Source organism: Triturus cristatus, chromosome 4_1, assembly GCF_964204655.1.
Source record: "Triturus cristatus chromosome 4_1, aTriCri1.1, whole genome shotgun sequence".
NCBI lineage: Eukaryota > Metazoa > Chordata > Amphibia > Caudata > Salamandridae > Triturus > Triturus cristatus.
Genome location: NC_140585.1, coordinates 508118029 through 508135427, shown reverse-complemented (window position 1 = coordinate 508135427; position 17399 = coordinate 508118029). Strand labels below are relative to the sequence as shown.

General features: G+C 46.2%; 1 protein-coding gene across 3 annotated transcripts in view; it reads left to right on the top strand.

Moving 5' to 3' along the window:
• Positions 1–17399, top strand: part of SOX5 (SRY-box transcription factor 5) — a 423652-nt gene that overhangs the window by 386057 nt on the left and 20196 nt on the right. For all 3 annotated transcript variants that reach the window (XM_085652751.1, XM_085652752.1, XM_085652753.1), the window contains 2 exons: positions 10320–10428; positions 11977–12150. In XM_085652751.1, the coding sequence (XP_085508877.1) occupies positions 10320–10428; positions 11977–12150 (283 nt within the window). The remainder of the gene's footprint in view (positions 1–10319; positions 10429–11976; positions 12151–17399) is intronic.

Sequence of the window (17399 nt, the reverse complement as noted above, 5' to 3'; positions counted from 1 at the left end):
CATTTAAAGGGCAGCCTGTGACAACAATGTGAACCGGAACCTTATTCCCCAGCATGCCATTCCGCAGAGCATACCCACATAAAAACACAATGTCATCAATAAAGGGCCAAAAATAAGACGCGTTTGTTTTAAAGATCCATATAGCGCCTGTGGGCGGACTGTTATTTCATAGAAACAGCGATCTCAGATAAGCAGGAGTAAAGTGCATGGCCGAGGGGTGTCTAATACATTGTTTCTTCATTCTTTCTCTACTCCAACACCAAAGCAAAAAATTCCCTGCTGATAAATCGCTATAACATTATAAATATTGTTTCATCTTCTTTGGTGGTCTCTGCAAGTTTGGATAGTTGGAAGAGTAAAACTCTCTTTGTTTTGCTTATTCCTTTTTATTGGTACAGTAGAAGAGTTTGGGAAAGAAACAGCCAACAGTGGTTTAAACTGTGCTTTGTCTGGTCAGTCTTCGTCCGCGTATCCACAGTTTCCTGTGCTAAACAGCTGCACAGCTGCTACCGTCAAAAACGGATGTGGGAGCAAGTGGGTTGAGGCCTCTACTTGCTGCCTACATTAAAGATATATAATTATGTACATGCAGACTGAATACATAGCAGTCACTAAATTCCTCCCAAAAGGCCAGCCCCAGATTGCATGCCCTGGTCTTGCCTGAATGTGTGTCTGTCGTTGAAAGAGTTTCATGGCCTCCGCACAAGATCTTCTTGTGGGCTTATCGAAGAGAAACTGCTGCAGCTCCTGGTGCCTTACTCAGAAAGGTTGGCCCTTTGTCTTGTTAGTCTCTTTCATCTTATAGTTATTGCCAGCTATGGAGGTGGTGGTTTCAGTCAGCAGTCATGTATTGTTGAACTGTCCATTCGGATTAAAGGTTCCCACCTCTGCCCTGTCCACTTGCCTTGGGATGTGCTTACCTGTATGTTGGTGGCTGACTCAGGGAAAATGGACTCTCGCCTCTGAGGACTATTGGTGTTCCTTGGGGAGAGCAGTAGACAATACTTCCACTTCAGGGCACGTGGACTGCCTTCTGGACAACCATTTGGAACCTTTAGGGAAACAACGCTTGTAGTATTCTGGTTTTTCGGCTTATGTTTCGTTGGTCATCTGGGGTGAGGTGTTCTCTCTCACTCTCCCTCTCAGTCTCTCTCTCTATTGAGAAAGAGAGAAAGAGAGAGAGAGAGTCACTTCAGTTTCTCTTATTTACCTAAGTGTACTTAGAGGTATATACTCCACCCGGCAGTGCTCAAGAACTTTAATGTGCTAATGTTCACCAAAGTATTTCTGACTATATACAAAAAGGTTTTCTCGCCTCATTTTGCCCATTGATTGCTCCCCGATATGCTTTGTCCTGAATGTCTACAAAAGGTGATCTTTCCATGGGCCACTGTCTTCATCTCGTTTGCCAGGGGACGGCCGTGATCTTTAACCAATAGTGAGCATTTGGTCAGACCGTCCCACGGATGACCTGGCGTGTATAACTAGGCTTCTCTGAATACCGCAAAAATACCATAAGGGAATTCATAACCGGATCCGTCTAGTACGTTGTTATTTTTATTAGTATTTTGGAATAGGCAGCCTGTCTGACCTGGGTAAGGAAGGCTGCAGTTTCCACTGTGTATTGCAGGGGTGAAAGGATGTTAGCTGATGAGTTTTTAATCCATGCCACATTTTCTGGATAACCACTATGTAAATGATTAGCAGTAATATATATTTTGTGTACTTTTTTATGTGGGTATCAAGGGTTTCAGTCATTTCATATCAACGTGGCACCCCCTTGTTTAGCATGTCGTGGGATGCTTCTAGGATGCCTACCTGTGACTAATTTCCCTGACAGTATCTTTGCCTGTGCTCAGTTATTTTATCTGCTATGACACTTTAACGTCTTACACAGATGTACCTCATGGGCTATGACTTGGAGCATGGGTGTTATGTAAGGGTCATGGGGCAATGGTAATGCCGTTGTCGTAGGTATTAAGCTGTATGATTGCAAGGCTGTCCGCATCCGCACTCCCTAGCAATAACGGAAGGGGTGATATTTTATACCTATACTTGCGACTTCCTCTCCTGCTGACACTAGCCAGGAATGGATGACCAGGCCTTCGAGGGACTATAACTGATGGCACGACTTTCATTGAGCAGTTGCAGACGGCTGCATATGCAGTCAGTGTGCGCCACGTCGCAACTGTCGAACTTTTATCTACTTTTGTAGGATCTCAAAGCCATTATTAGCTTTACTCTTGTTAGTGGTTTTTATTCTAGGACTGAGCAGTTTGATGAGGATTAAGGCTGTATTGTGGGGTCAAATGTCATGTGATGTCACTTCATGTGATGCTACCAGTGATCAAGCAGTGTGTGATATCCGTTCAGCTCCCCGTGCGATTGTGGTGACAGTGACTTCCAGACGGGCTGCTTGCATTGGAACCATGAGTCTAGGCTCCTCTTGTAACTGCAGAAAGCATCTGTTCATCAGTTGAGCTGACATCAAATGCAGTGTCTTGCAAAATGACACATATTCTCCCTGGCTTGTTTATTTGCACCTGTAACTCTTGTATATGGGAATAGCACCAATCCTTTGGTAATGGACGGTCTCAGAGAAGTAACCGTGATAAATGCACGTGAGTAGGTCCATGCTTTATCGAGTTTTATCCTCCTTATGGACTGTCACGACGGTGAACAGATGTGCTGGCCGCCATCTTTCATTCTCAGGGGGTTTCATGAAGACGGAGCAGACATTCCCAACATTTATTTTATCAGAGATGGAACTTGGTAGTCATGTGAGGAAGGGCTTCTTGGTTTTCCCGCTCTTTTCATGACCACTTTGGAACAATCTAAAAACGATCCCAGTTGCCCCATTGAACCTTCAGGTGCGCTGCCCTGGAAAGGCTCCACGCTGTGCCTCTCTTCACACTCATCCGCCAAGCTCCGCGGTGAACAAATCCCGCTGCAAGCTCTCGGGCCTTTGTTTCTTAAACCCAAAATATTCTCTACCGCGTGACTCCACATAGCAATAAAAACAGTGCAGCAAAAAGTCCCATTTTAATCTCGCATCTGAATCCTCAGAAGGTCAGAGTCACAGCTGTGAAACAAAGGAGCGCGATCAGCAAAGGACGTTTTCCGAGTGCATTTCCATTTCTCTTGCTTCTGACAACCTTGTGAAAAACTGAATTCATCTGTGGGAAGAGCACGATTCTTGTCCCTGTGAGAGCCAAGCACCCTCGAGCCCTGGCGCCTCTCACCAACTGGGAGCCAATCAACTCCTTCAGCGTAGTCTTGGGTTCAGTCTACTCCTGCCTTGTTTCTGTCCCCGACAAACTACAGCGCGCGCTCCTTTCGTAGACTGTCAGTCTCAGCGGTGTGATGAGAACGCTGCTGGAGCATTGCCACTGAGTTACCCCAGCACGGTGGCGAGATGCGTGCTTTGCGTTAGATGGTTCAAGATATCCCAGCTGCCTCTAATGTAGTATATTGTATCATTGCATTCCTATAGCGCTTTCCTAAATCCTGTCCTGGCCTCAAGCGCTTTCTGGTTGGTCAAGTAAGCATCTAGTTCATTTGTTGCCCATGGCCGCAGAAGTGAGTTGGCTCTTGAATTCTTAAGTGTGGATTTGTAACAAGTACCACACTGATCTGCAACAAGCGGCATGCACCTTAGGGGTGAGAAGCTGCGCTTTACAAATCCGGAATTATTATTATCATTACATATAGAAGTGTGAGCAGATGCTTGCTTCAGTTTGCAAGTAATCCTTAACTTGCTTAGTCAGTAACGAGGTCTTATCAGCCTCTTTTATTTGGTTTGTTTCAGTCTCTCCCTGTTTTTAGTGCTTATTGTCTTTTCTTCCTAAGGTTATTCCTTTTGTCGGTCCCCCGTGGCACGCATACTTTACCTCTTCCAGGGAGTGATGATGCATGCATAAACCTCAATGAGGGGTAGCTAGTGTTGGCTGCTGCGACCACTGGCCTGCCCTTTAGTGCCTCCTAACTGGCATTAGCTATCTCAGTCTTGACGTCAGCACGCAGAAGTAAAAGTAATCAGGAATCAAGGAGTTGTCTTTACTCTTCGTCATCTCCACTTCTTGCCCTTCTACGAAGGCCAAGCAGGAGCACATAAAAGTATATTGAGGGCCTAAGGGATGTCAACCCTGTAATGCCATCGGGGGTCAAGGTGTGCCCGATCTCGCTTCTAACCCTTGGCGTAACAAAGCTTGAGGGGGGCCCCCCTGCAAGGTACATGGAGCCCCCCCCCCTGCCGGTCTTAATCAGGAGCTCTCAGGTCAGGGTACTGTGCTGAAGGGGCCCCATCCACCCCAAGGAGGCTGCGGGGGCCTATGTTACGCCACTGATTCTAACACTCGCATTTCAGTGAATTGATGTCCTGTGCTGGTTGTCGGGTCTTCGTTTGTTCATCTGCTTTACTGCGTGTATTACATTGTTCATCTATGTTCCCTCTATGCGTTATTCGGTAGAACTGACAGGAGTCATCAGAAGTGAATGCCAGCGGTTACCTCCAATAATCAAGCTTGAAAGCAGAACAACTTTACATGTAATGGCTAAGTGTTCCTGTTTCCCGCTCATTTTGACCTTCAGTTTTGATTGAGAACAACATTGCTCAGCTTGTGCCACTGCGGCTCCCGTTGAAGCATCTGGCAGCCCTGCTATCATTTATTATGTGCTTGCAACCGCTGCAGCGTTGGCTAGCTGTGGGAGTTTTAACTACATGTAACGGGCTACCAAATTAAGGTAACCATGATTAATGGATGCTCTTTATGCGTGAACTTGAAACCATTGTGCATCCCTTTTTGGCGGCACTAAAGGGATTTTATAGGTTGAGGGCGGATTGGCATTATCTGTACACTGCCATTAATTTTGCAAAATGGAGGTCCTTGTTACCGGCTGTAATGTGTTTGAAGACGGCAATTTCAGCTTCGTCTTAAACTGGGAAGCCATGTGCGGCAAGGAGAAGCTTCTCATTATTTCCAGATTTCCACCGCTGCATATCGTTTTCTGCTCTCTAGAGACATGAATGGAGCCTTGGCTTGAGTATTGTGCTTCACTCATTGCAGAGCTTGCTATGAATCCCATAAACTCTGAGAGCAGACATGGGAGAAACGAATGTTTGTGCATGGATTTGGCGTTGGGGCATATCTCATAAGTCCAACAAGATGCAAATAGCACAGTACACAAGCTGGGCACCCTGCTCTATAAGTTATAAGTGAAGTTGCTCTGCTGCCAGCTTGAAATACTGGGGGTAAATGCTGGCATCCACTCTTGAGGAGCACCGTCATTGCTGATTGGCACTAACGACTCTTGCTGTTTCTGTGTGTAGCGCATAGGACTGTGGATAACGTCACCACTCTTTTCTACCACCAGCCGGCAGAAACCAAGTGCATCATCTCCAAGACTGTGCTGTCACTGCTGCTCGTCAGCACCGGCACGCAGGGTAGCGGACTGCCCGTGACTGCACCCATCTTTATCCCCAGTTGGCGGGAACCAATCTCCGGATTTATTGTGAGTCATCGCCAGGAGTTTGCTGTCACTGCTGACCCTTCCTGGTGTAAACCGCAGGGCATGCGACTGCCCATTACTCCACCCCTCTTTACCGCCATCCCTCTTTCTCTGTTGACTCTTCAGCATCTTCCCATTCTTCTGGCAAATCGCAGGAACACTGGCCCTTTTTAGGTGCCTTTCCTCAGTTAGAAGCCTCTGCCAATTGGATTTTCCATTTTTTATCTCTTGAAGGGGTTTGGCAGCCACTTACAACCCCAGTCCTTTCGCTGTGCAGAGCTGTTGGAGTTTCTTGTGCTTTTGCCTGCAGGTGGCTCAGGCTGCATGTTCTGTGCTCCAGACATGTGACTAATTCATTCAGCATGAAGTGCAGTAATGTACTTTCAAACCAGGTCAAATCTTTAACTGTGAACTCTTTACAAGAGATATTTTTCTTCCAGGGAGCAGCGGGAAAATTAAGGGAAAGTAGGTCATCTTTAATCAGATAGCACTGTTGCGTTGAGCGGTTATGATAGTGCGTAGAGCCCATACACCAGGGTCTCTGAAAGCACCAAGTCAACATTAAAGCTCACAATGAAACCGTGTTGCATCATCAAGCAGCAAAAGGCTTTTCTGGGGCAAGCAAGTCTTTTTTTGGGGGGGGGTGTAAAAATGTTGTGCTTTCTGAATGATCAACATAGAAATGCATGGGAAGTATTTGCATTAATTCCAAATCGTTGTATGCAAACCTTACTCATGAATGATCCGTGTGGTGGCTACAGCTCTTATTATCGCCCAGCGCAATGATCTAGGGTTGAACCATCCCTGCCTGGATTCAGACCTGCAACATTGAAAGTTATTGGGTATTTTAAGCACTTTAATGGACCTTTTATACACTTATAAAGTCATCCCTGCCCCGAATTTTATCCAGTGACATACAGGATTCACAGATCTCAGAAACATGTGCCTTGACACAAACCCCATTGGTAATATTTGCTAAGATATATTTTACCAGCTACAATTTATTTCAAAATTCCAAACTAATTTATATAACTGTAGAAACAAACTGGTACATGTTGGTCAAAGGTTCAGTCAAGGTTCAGCCAATTCAACTTAAATGGTTTCTAGCAGTTAAATCTTTTAAAATTCTTTAAAAATTATCACACACAAGTCTCTGCAATGACTGCGTGCCCCACTGAACTAATGTATATTTTACTATATGAAGGTGGGATCATCCAGGGCTGTTTACCTTGAGCCCTGCTCTCCTCAAGGCTCCATGCTATATCACAAAAGCAGGCCTGACTTTCGTTTCTGCTATATTCATGATGGGGGTGGGCAACGTACGCCGCCACTCTGTGAAACCATATGCTGGAGCTGCCTCAAAACGTGCCCCACAGCAATGTTTTTGTTTTGAACAAGGTACGCTACCAGTAAACAGATAGGGGCCGCTCATCCCCTTTAGGACCTGGGCCCCACAAAAACTTCAAGGGGCCTGAAGCCGACGACTATTATTAGAGCTCACTGGCACACTGTTAACCATAATGGGCAGCTGTAAGTAAGCTGTTGTAACCTTTGGGGTCTCTTCTTTACCACAGACCCAGCTGGGGTAAGGTACACGCAGTAGAGCATGATGCATGAGAGACAGGAAAAGGAAGGGCAGTACACACTCCTGTCCACCAGGGGTTTGCACCAGACAAGAGTGAATGCGGACTTCCGCTTGGCACAATGGATGATGTTGGTGAAGTCTTTGTTTCCCTGTCTGCAGTTCCATGGACAGTCAGTTCAAAGCAGTATGAAACTCATGCCCTGTATAACTATGTACATTTGGGAATGGACCCTAAGTTTATGGTCATGTGTAGTAGAAGTGAGGTCAGGCAGTAGCCAGAAGAAGAGGGGTTAGAGGGGTCAGAATAGAAGTGAGAAGGAGACACAAGAGCAGCTTGAAGGATTATAGGAGGAGCTGAATCGGGCTTTCTAAGGTCAAAGGGCAGCAGCTGCAAGATGAGGGAATAGGGAAGATAAGTTCAGAAATGTCAACAGGTGGGAGCACAGTCAGAAAGGGATTAGTGGTCTGCTTGCAATTTAAATATCTTCCATGAGTCTGCACCCGCATAGCAGGCACGAAAGACCAGAGGTTGTAGAAGCACTTTAGTTCAAGTTTAACAGTACGGTGTCAACGCCTGTGTCAAAAAGAATCTTTCTTCAAGGAACTATTGAAACTAAGATTTGTGCAGATCAAAATTAGGAACTTGCTCCAAGTATGATCTGATTGCATTAGGAGCATGTATGAACAGTTAAATATATAATTCAAAGACTCTGCTAATATTTACTAAGTTCCGTGCCCTCCCCCAGCTCCTCTTGTTCCATTTAGCGGACTTTGGACTTCTCAGAGTAAATATCTATCTATCTATCTATCTATCTATCTATCTATCTATCTATCTATCTATCTATCTATCTATCTATCTATCTATCTATCTATCTATCTATCTGTCTGTCTGTCTGTCTGTCTGTCTGTCTGTCTGTCTGTCTGTCTGTCTGTCTATCTATCTGTCTATCTATCTGTCTATCTATCTGTCTATCTATCTGTCTATCCGTCTGTCTGTCTGTCTGTCTATCTATCTATAAATCTTTTCAAGAGCTATTCAGTGATATGTCCGGATTGCCTGGACAGACTGGTTTGTAAGATGAGAAACAGGATGAGAGTTAAACACCAGTTGCACTGATGAATGACTTATTGACTTGTGCAAGCAGATCCTTAAACCTGTGGTAAAAGTTGAGAAAAAATAGTTTGTAAACTGGTCAAAGATACCAGGAGGGTATATATGAAGTAACAAATGAGAACCCACATCGGAAATAGAGGATAATCGTTAGATCCACTTTAAACAACAACAAAAAACTATTTAATAACCTTGAAAGTGAAAACCTATGTTTTTCTGAGTCATGAATAGGGCCTTCAAGTAAGAGAGGGAAAGTTGTGAAAATCCCCTACACTGGAGACAAACCTACCCCATCTTTTGACTTGATTGATCTTCTGAATGCCAATAATACACAAACATTTTTCTGCTTCCTACTTTCAACCCGATCTCCAATCTCAACTCTTAGGCTGTGTCAGTGCTGTTCAGTTCTGGAAGGCCAGCCACTCTCTCGAGCTCAACTTCTCTAGGACAAAAATAATTTACTTGTCTGCAATTATAATTTCTGCAGACACTTTCATCCTGCTTCTACAGCCAGAAAACTTGGCATATTGAACCACAACTTCCACCTTTGCATCCTCTGTTCCATCCGCAGATGCAGAGCCCAAGAACTAAATGTCTGCAGCATCTGCCCCATATCCACTTCACCTCTGGTTAGAGTGCTCCTGGCTGCACCCCCCATGCACCAGTGAGACTATGCAGTGTGTTTCCAGTTGGCCCCCTCCAGGTCTGCTCCTGCCACTGGGCAAAGTTCTCAACTGTGAATAACCTATTTATCCCTTTCCCTCTACTTTCAATACCTGGCTTGCCTTCCCACCGTCTCTGGTAGCTTTGTGTAGAACCTGCTGCTTTGTTTTCTACATTTTTGGGGGTTTTAGTATGCATTCTTATATTCTCCAATAGTTAAACATTTTCTCGCTTTCTGCAAAATAATGGAACACCAATAGACTCGTCAAACTTGTCATCCATCTTTCGTAACGCGCACACCTGGCTGAATGATAACCAATGCTATCTGTGTAATGTTACATGAAGGTCTTGAGTTGAAGTAGTGCACGTGCACATAAACACACGCTCAGATGCGTGAAGTCCGGCCAATGGGCTCTCTTCTTGCGACAAGGGGGTTGTCTCCACCTTTCTGATCTACGCTGTGAATGAAACGGCACACGTGTCCTCTGCGGTCTCTCCACTCACCTCTTCCGGTACCGCTGTGACTGAGGGTTAACGTACGGCAGCGTACCGAGGATATGTGACAGTCTCCCTGTTGAGGGGCATGCTGGGAGTATTATCGCCCTTCCGGGAGCGAATTGAATTATTTTACTGTGCCGTGTGTCATAGTGGTGGAAGGCAGGGTGGTCATCTTGCGCCCCATCGTAGTGTGCATTTTTCTCCCGATCTCCTCCGCATTTCAGCTTAGAAGAACAGCGGAAACGACCGCACTGTACCCAGCGTGCTCCAGGGTAGGCGCCGGTTTTCTGAGACATCACCCTGAAAGTATTACTTCATAAACTTGGCCTGTCAGATATTCTGTTATACGCCTGTCCACAGGTTGTTGTTCTGATTTCCTATTTAACTGCACACAAAATGTCTTTGATGGAGGCCATGCATGCACCCACAATGATAATAATAGTAACATTAATAATAACTTAACGCTTAATGATGATAACAACTGTATTAACAACACCAAGAGCCGCCAGAATACTACTACTACTACTACTACTATCAACGAAACACCAGTAATAATAATGACCACTGAAATAAACTGTGTTGGCATCTTCCTCAGCTCATCATCCACACTGGTTGAGGGTTAAAGATAGGTACATTGTGGTGACGTTTTGTGCTGAAGACAGTAACCGTGCCCCCCCTTTTAAGGACGAGGATGTAAATGCTGCCTTCATCACTCTTTCACAAGCAGAGGAAAGCAAAACTGTTTATACTGGAACATTACTTGGGGGCTTTGGCAAGGAATTGTGACCCTGTCCTTTTCTCCTATTAAAAAAGTGAAGCATCGAGAACCTCACTCTGAGGATGGGGGGGGGGGTGCTAATCCAACAGCAAAGGGCATGTTTGAAAGTTTCAGTGTAAGATTTTAACTCTACCTTTTAATTTCTCAGTTCAAATTATGAAATGTTGCTCTTTCAGGATAAAACAACGCTGGAGAGCCTGTCTCAGCAACTGGCAGCGAAACAGAACGAAGACGGGAAGTTTAGCCACACCATGATGGATTTCAACCTGAGCGGAGACTCTGATGGTTGGTACCCATGACTACTACACTGTTCAATACTAGACCGTCTTCATGCAGACCAGCTGGATGACCCTGTACCTCCTTAATGAGGGCGCCTCAGGAAGCAAGGATGGGTTTTCAGCTCTCATAAGCAACCCTTCCTTTATAAATATATGAGGCTTTAGACCAGGTGATAACGCCTGCATCTATCTGTTAGCACTTGCAGAACACATTCCCTCATCACTATAGTTTGGGTTAGACTCTGGAGGAGTTTAATATGGATATTTCATATAGAACATTTACATCTAACATGCAAATGTTTAAGATATATTGACATGTCCATTTTAATGACTGCATAGATACCCCCGACATCCTGCCGTATTCACTGCACCTCCTCTCCACTGCCAGCACCACACCCAACCCAGTGCTTGGGGCTGGGATGGAAATACAGAGACCTAAAGATGGGTGGTGAGAGCAGGAGGTCATTAAATTTGTTGGCCGGTGGGAGGAAGCACGAAGATGAGTTGGGCTGGAGAAGGGTGATGAATAGGCTGACGGCGAAGAGTGGCAGTACTGACTAGTCAACCAAGGGAAGGAGAACTCCTCAGCTAGTAGGAAGTAAAAGCCCACATTTCAAACGGGAATCGGAAAGATGAGCAGTATCAGGTAGATATTGAAGAAAATAGAGTAGAAGATAAGTGGGGAAAGGAAGGTATGTACAAAAGCAGGAAGTGGTGGCATGAAAGAGTCTATTTATTCTGGTAAGCCTGTCTGCCAGCTTTGCATTGTCCGTTGGACCTGTAAGTTCCACTACTCTGTCCGTTGCTGAAGTGGGCAGGCGATATCCTTTCGGAAACCATGGAGTCAGTTCCAAAAGGGACAGTATGAGTGTGTAACACAGGCAGGGGTAGTAGAGGGGAGGAATGCAGTGACTGAATCAAGAGTGGAGAAAGGCACGCTTATGGTGCAGGGAGAAATTATGTCCAAGGTAAGGGAGAGGAAAGAATACTGACGTCACAGGGAGCAGAGCGAAAGAGTTGTAGAAAGCAGCAGTATGGAGGTGGCGAGTCCAACCCTTGCCTACTTCCTACAGAAAAGCCAAGGGCCAGCTTTCAGTGAGACGTTTGTATAGTAAGGGACTCATTAGTGGAAGGCCACATTAGCATGCACCTGAACCATCAACACAACGCGATTACCCACTGAGTCTGTAAGTTTTAAGGCTGTTCATGGATTGAATGGTATAAGCATCCACCCTAATGATGCTTCACACTATAGAAGGTGGCTTGGGTTTTTTGCATATACCCTTTGATTCAATGTTTTAAGTCCTTGATTCAATATTGTGTAACTACACAAAGTGTCTGTAAAAACTGCTTTCCAATTAGTCTCTTTGCACCAAGATTGTCTTATGCAACACTGCGGATCCCAAAGAGAAAGTCCTAAACTGGGGGGATGTTTCTCAGAATGCTGGTTATGTACCATTAGGGTACCCTCAATATTCAGAGGAAGCTAGAATGTTAATGAAACTAATGATATATGTTCTGCCAACGTATCTGAAGCAATGCCCTCTTCTTTTAGGAAGTGCTGGTGTGTCCGAATCTAGGATTTATCGTGAATCTAGAGGACGTGGGAGCAGTGAGCCACACATCAAACGTCCAATGAATGCCTTCATGGTGTGGGCGAAAGATGAGCGAAGAAAGATCCTCCAGGCTTTCCCCGACATGCACAACTCCAACATCAGCAAAATACTGGGTAAGAGGTGCAAAGTGTTATCCTTCTTTTTGGTATTCATCAATTGAGAACCGATTGGCTGGTCAGTGGAGTATGTGGCCGGTCTCGGCTGTGGCCGCTGCACACAGACTAGAAGCATTGCCTCGCCTCACATCGGGTAGCCTGCTTCCAGCTAGACATCGAGGCAGCCTGCTGTATCCTTTTTTCTAGCATAGCTGAACTACACTTTGATCTCAGAGAAGCATTCAACAGGACAGTGGGTTGCAATGCAATGTTAAGGATTGCTATACGCCCTGGCTGAAACTTGACTCCCAAAGAACGAGACGCTCAGTTTCTTCAACAGGGTAATCTGGACTATTGAAAAAGCAGAAAAGGCCAGTACACACGTGCTGTTTTAGTAATGAGTCCCCTTACAGTGAACACGTGTCGCATGCGGAGCAGCAGGTAAAGCTTCTGTCGCATACACAGTACACGTCAGTAGAGCAGAGTGCAAGCCTTCCTCACTCTGACGAGGCGCAGGATGGCCTTAGCAGTGCAGTCTTCCTTTGAATACGCCGAGCAGAACAGGCATTAGCACAGGCAACAGTGGAGCAAGATTCACTCACAGCACCTTCACAGAGCACATACCGCTTTGCCATCAATAGCACACATGTCCTCAGCATACCAACACAATGCAGCACAGGGGACCAAAGTGCAGCCATTCCATACACTCTTAGAAATATGTAATGCACGCTTTCAAAAGAGATATAGTGGTGGCGGCAGAGTGGGGAACCAAACCCGCTGAGCAGCGGACAGCCTTGCAGGTGCCCAGGTGGTGGAGCAGGCTCACTCTGGGTGTAATAGGAGCAGCATATATGCCATCCAGGCTGGAGCAGCTGAGCCCAACATGATCCCTGGATATAAAGAGACCTCTGCCGTAGATGGGGACGCCTCGGCTCCAGAACAGAATAGTGATGGTTACTTGTTCCTTCGCCAGGTGGCTCTCAGGTGCAGATCATACCGCAGTGGTGTCTGGTGGGTGATGTGCCGTCACACTGAGCCTGCTTTGAGTAACAGCCTGAACACCAGCACTCATCGCATTAGAACCCTTCAGGTGCCTAAGACTCGGGCTCTGGTTTACTGAGAAGGTCCGGCACCAGTAAACGGCAACCCTGTCCATCTTTGGGTCCACTGTAAATTAACAAACAGCTGGTGCTTCCTCAGAAAATCCATGATGAGGCCTCCCTTCTGTCCACCGTCGCCTCTTTTTATCAATACTTATTCCATTAGTATAATGGGACTGCACCTGCCTGGTTGGTTTTGAGCACTTGTTTGTCACAAGACCTGGCCCTTGTCGGTAAAATTCGGGGACAAAAGACCGTTTCAAAAGGAGTTCTGAGAGCAAGTGGTATTCAGTCACAAACAGGGAATAGGGCAATTGTTGACAGTTGGTCACAATAATGGTGGGGACTTTAGCGGCATCCGTTCCTTTTCCAACATGGCTGCCACAGTGCAAAGCACGGAGCTGTGATACAGCCACTACTTTCTGTCTCGCAGCCCATGCTACACTTACCCAGTAGAGTTGACCTAGAGGATCCTTGGCACTACTAGGCCAAAACAGTGAAGAAAAAAAACCGAGTTATTTATATTTAGTGTGAACGAAGCAGCTCAAAAGTCCTTTTATGCAGTCTCGTTTATTTTGAACTCCACTGCTCCGAACAAGCATCAAGATGTAAAGCTGTCGAAGACGAGGTTGAAAACCAGAGCTCCTGCATGAGGCATGCACGGGAGGGAGGCTCGTGCGTTGCCTCTTAACGGATTGTTTTGGATAACAGCCCCTGACAGCACAGCGCTAATTCCTTCTGCTTTAAACCGGCGCTTTAGCTGGGCTGACATTTTATGCCGTCTCGGGAGATTCCAGTTGACATTTTAAAGGGCTCCGAAGCATTTTATAATACCCTAAAATCTGGTTTTCATAAACCATTCTGCAGAAATTGTTAACATAAGGAATCGCCTTTTTACTGTTTTGGCCCCAGAACAGCCTGATAGGGGGACATCTTTTTCCGATTAAATGTACAGTAGTTCGACCGCAATGTGCAAATTCACTGCAGATCTGGCGGAGGTGACAGACAGTGCAGCTCGGCGCGAGCTCTTTGCTGGTTTACTGCCGCTTTAGATGCAGGAGCGGCAGATCTGAAGAGAGTAATGGCCGGGGCTTCGCCAAGCGGCTCCCACCAGCTTTTCACCTTCACTCCCCTACGACGAAGATGCGCGCCCGGCGCTTCTTTCCCTGACAGAAATGTCACAGAGGTCTCCTTTGATTTGGGAAAGGACCGTCGTTTGAAGCCGGCAGGGTGCACTCTGCTGACGGATGTGCGCTCAGTGGCTGCAGCCAGGCCTCCTGCCAGGGTTCGAGTTTGTGTGTCTGACAGAAGATTGCTGCTTCTTTCCTTCATCACTTTGTCCTGCAGTCCTTTTGTTTCGGATTTATGTTGTTTTTCTGTTTTACATTAGTCACGCAGGTGTATGCTGGTTAATATGAGGGTGATGGTCGTTTCTTTTAGAGACAGGGGCGTAGCTTGGCCAGTGAGATTGGGAGGAGTGTGAACTTCAGATTTTCCAACAATCACGCTGGCGTTTAATGTTAAATTAGCTACATATATGAAAAGCAGGGCACATGAGAGGTGCTAAGGAGCAGTGGAGAGGGAGACGAATGTGGCAGGGCACATGAGAGGGGCTAAGGAGCAGTGGAAAGGGAGACGAATGTGGGAGGGCACATGAGAGGTGCTAAGGAGCAGTGGAGAGGGAGACGAATGTGGGAGGGCACATGAGAGGTGCTAAGGAGCAGTGGAGAGGGAGACGAATGTGGGAGGGCACATGAGAGGTGCTAAGGAGCAGTGGAGGGGGAGACGAATGTGACAGGGCACATGAGAGGGGCTAAGGAGCAGTGGAGAGGGAGATGAATGTGGCAGGGCACGTGAGAGGTGCTAAGGAGCAGTGGAGAGGGAGACGAATGTGGGAGGGCACATGAGAGGGGCTAAGGAGCAGTGGAGAGGGAGACGAATGTGGGAGGGCACATGAGAGGGGCTAAGGAGCAGTGGAGAGGGAGGCGAATGTGACAGGGCACATGAGAGAGGCTAAGGAGCAGTGGAAAGGGAGACGAATGTGACAGGGCACATGAGAGGGGCTAAGGAGCAGTGGAAAGGGAGACGAATGTGGGAGGGCACATGAGAGGTGCTAAGGAGCAGTGGAGGGGGAGACGAATGTGACAGGGCACATGAGAGGGGCTAAGGAGCAGTGGAGAGGGAGATGAATGTGGCAGGGCACGTGAGAGGTGCTAAGGAGCAGTGGAGAGGGAGACGAATGTGGGAGGGCACATGAGAGGGGCTAAGGAGCAGTGGAGAGGGAGATGAATGTGGCAGGGCACGTGAGAGGTGCTAAGGAGCAGTGGAGAGGGAGACGAATGTGGGAGGGCACATGAGAGGGGCTAAGGAGCAGTGGAGAGGGAGGCGAATGTGACAGGGCACATGAGAGAGGCTAAGGAGCAGTGGAAAGGGAGACGAATGTGGGAGGGCACATGGGAGGTGCTAAGGAGCAGTGGAGGGGGAGACGAATGTGACAGGGCACATGAGAGGGGCTAAGGAGCAGTGGAGAGGGAGACGAATGTGGGAGGGCACATGAGAGGGGCTAAGGAGCAGTGGAGAGGGAGACGAATGTGGGAGGGCACATGACAGGGGCTAAGGAGCAGTGGAGAGGGAGACGAATGTGGGAGGGCACATGAGAGGGGCTAAGGAGCCGAATGAAAGGGAGACGAATGTGTCTTGGCAGGGGTAGTAAGTGGGAGAAACAATATTTTGTAAAATAAGCAATATTTTTGAAGACCTTCAAAGCAGAGAGCGAGAGACCTCACCATGTCTGACTGAAAGCACCTGTACCCAACGATTTTCCAGAAAATATATTTATTAGGGGTGTGTAACACCCCAAACAACCCCCCCTTTGAAGCTATGTTCCTGCTTGAAGGTGTAAGGAGTCGCCTACGGCTTGCAACTTGTTAGGCGCCCATGTTTTTGCCATTATTGCTGTGGAAAGCAGAATTCACTTTTTCTGTTTTGATTTATTTGCATTTTATTGGCATTTATATAGCGCATACTGCCCCTGACGAGGCATTGAAACGCTTTGCGGCAAGCAGTGCACTACTCGGACATCCAAGGTTTGTGAGTAAATCCAGTGGTTAATAGGTTATTCTGTTTACTCTTGGGCTTTCAGGGAAAGCATTCCATGCATTTGATTCAGTTTCTTTTGTGGTAACTTGAATTAATAGGATTAAGAGCCCATTATTAGTTTATATTCTTGAGGTTAGGCAATTTCGGTGATTTCGTTACACCAAAGCTGTTGACTGATGTTTGTACATGCATGTCTCGATAGTTAGCATTTGTTTTATGCATGATGCATACTAGAAGAGCCTACTTCGTGCGGCTTTATTGTTCTACGCCTAACCCATATCTTTCCTAACAACCTCACCATACGCGACTCCCCTTTTGACTTCTTGTTTTTCTTTCCATCCCATCTTTTGCCATTCACTCTCCCATCCTTTGCTTTTTCTCATAGGCATTCTAGAGGATGCAGCAGCTTTCTCAATTTCTAAAAATGTGATGAGAAGCAAAGGGATAGGTCAGCACAAAAAGCCACGTGTTGAAATTTAACTTGTGTGTGTGTGTGTGTGTGTGTGTTGCATCGTGATAGGTTTATTGACAGTTAACCAAAAGCACTTCATTGGCCCTCACCCCATTTTGTGAGCCGCAACACTCCCATCATTCTAGTGCCCAATGTTGATTGAATAATGTTTATTTGGATGAATATAAAATCCTTACCATGTACATGTAAGTATGGACATGCTCCTGTTTTTCATTTAATCAACTCTACTATAAACATTAATGTAATCGTTTTTAAGACCACAAACCCACTTGAATAGTCAATATCCACAGTGCACTGGAATGGAGGCCTTAAAGGATCACCCTCATGTACTGTGCAGCATCTAAGAAAGGGGGGCTTCCTCCAATGAATTGATTGAGTTCAGGGATTAGAATCTGTGCTCTACAGACCCATGGCAGAGGAAAAGTGGAAGTATGGGAAAAAAGATGAAGGATATAAAATTCCTCAGGTGAATCACCTGGTGTACCACAAAAAGCCACTGGTGCAAAAGGAATATAATGAAGAGATAGAGTTAGATATATAGAGCTCCAAAGGAAAGTCTACACAATCACTCCGTAGTGGACTTTGCAGCCCCTAAG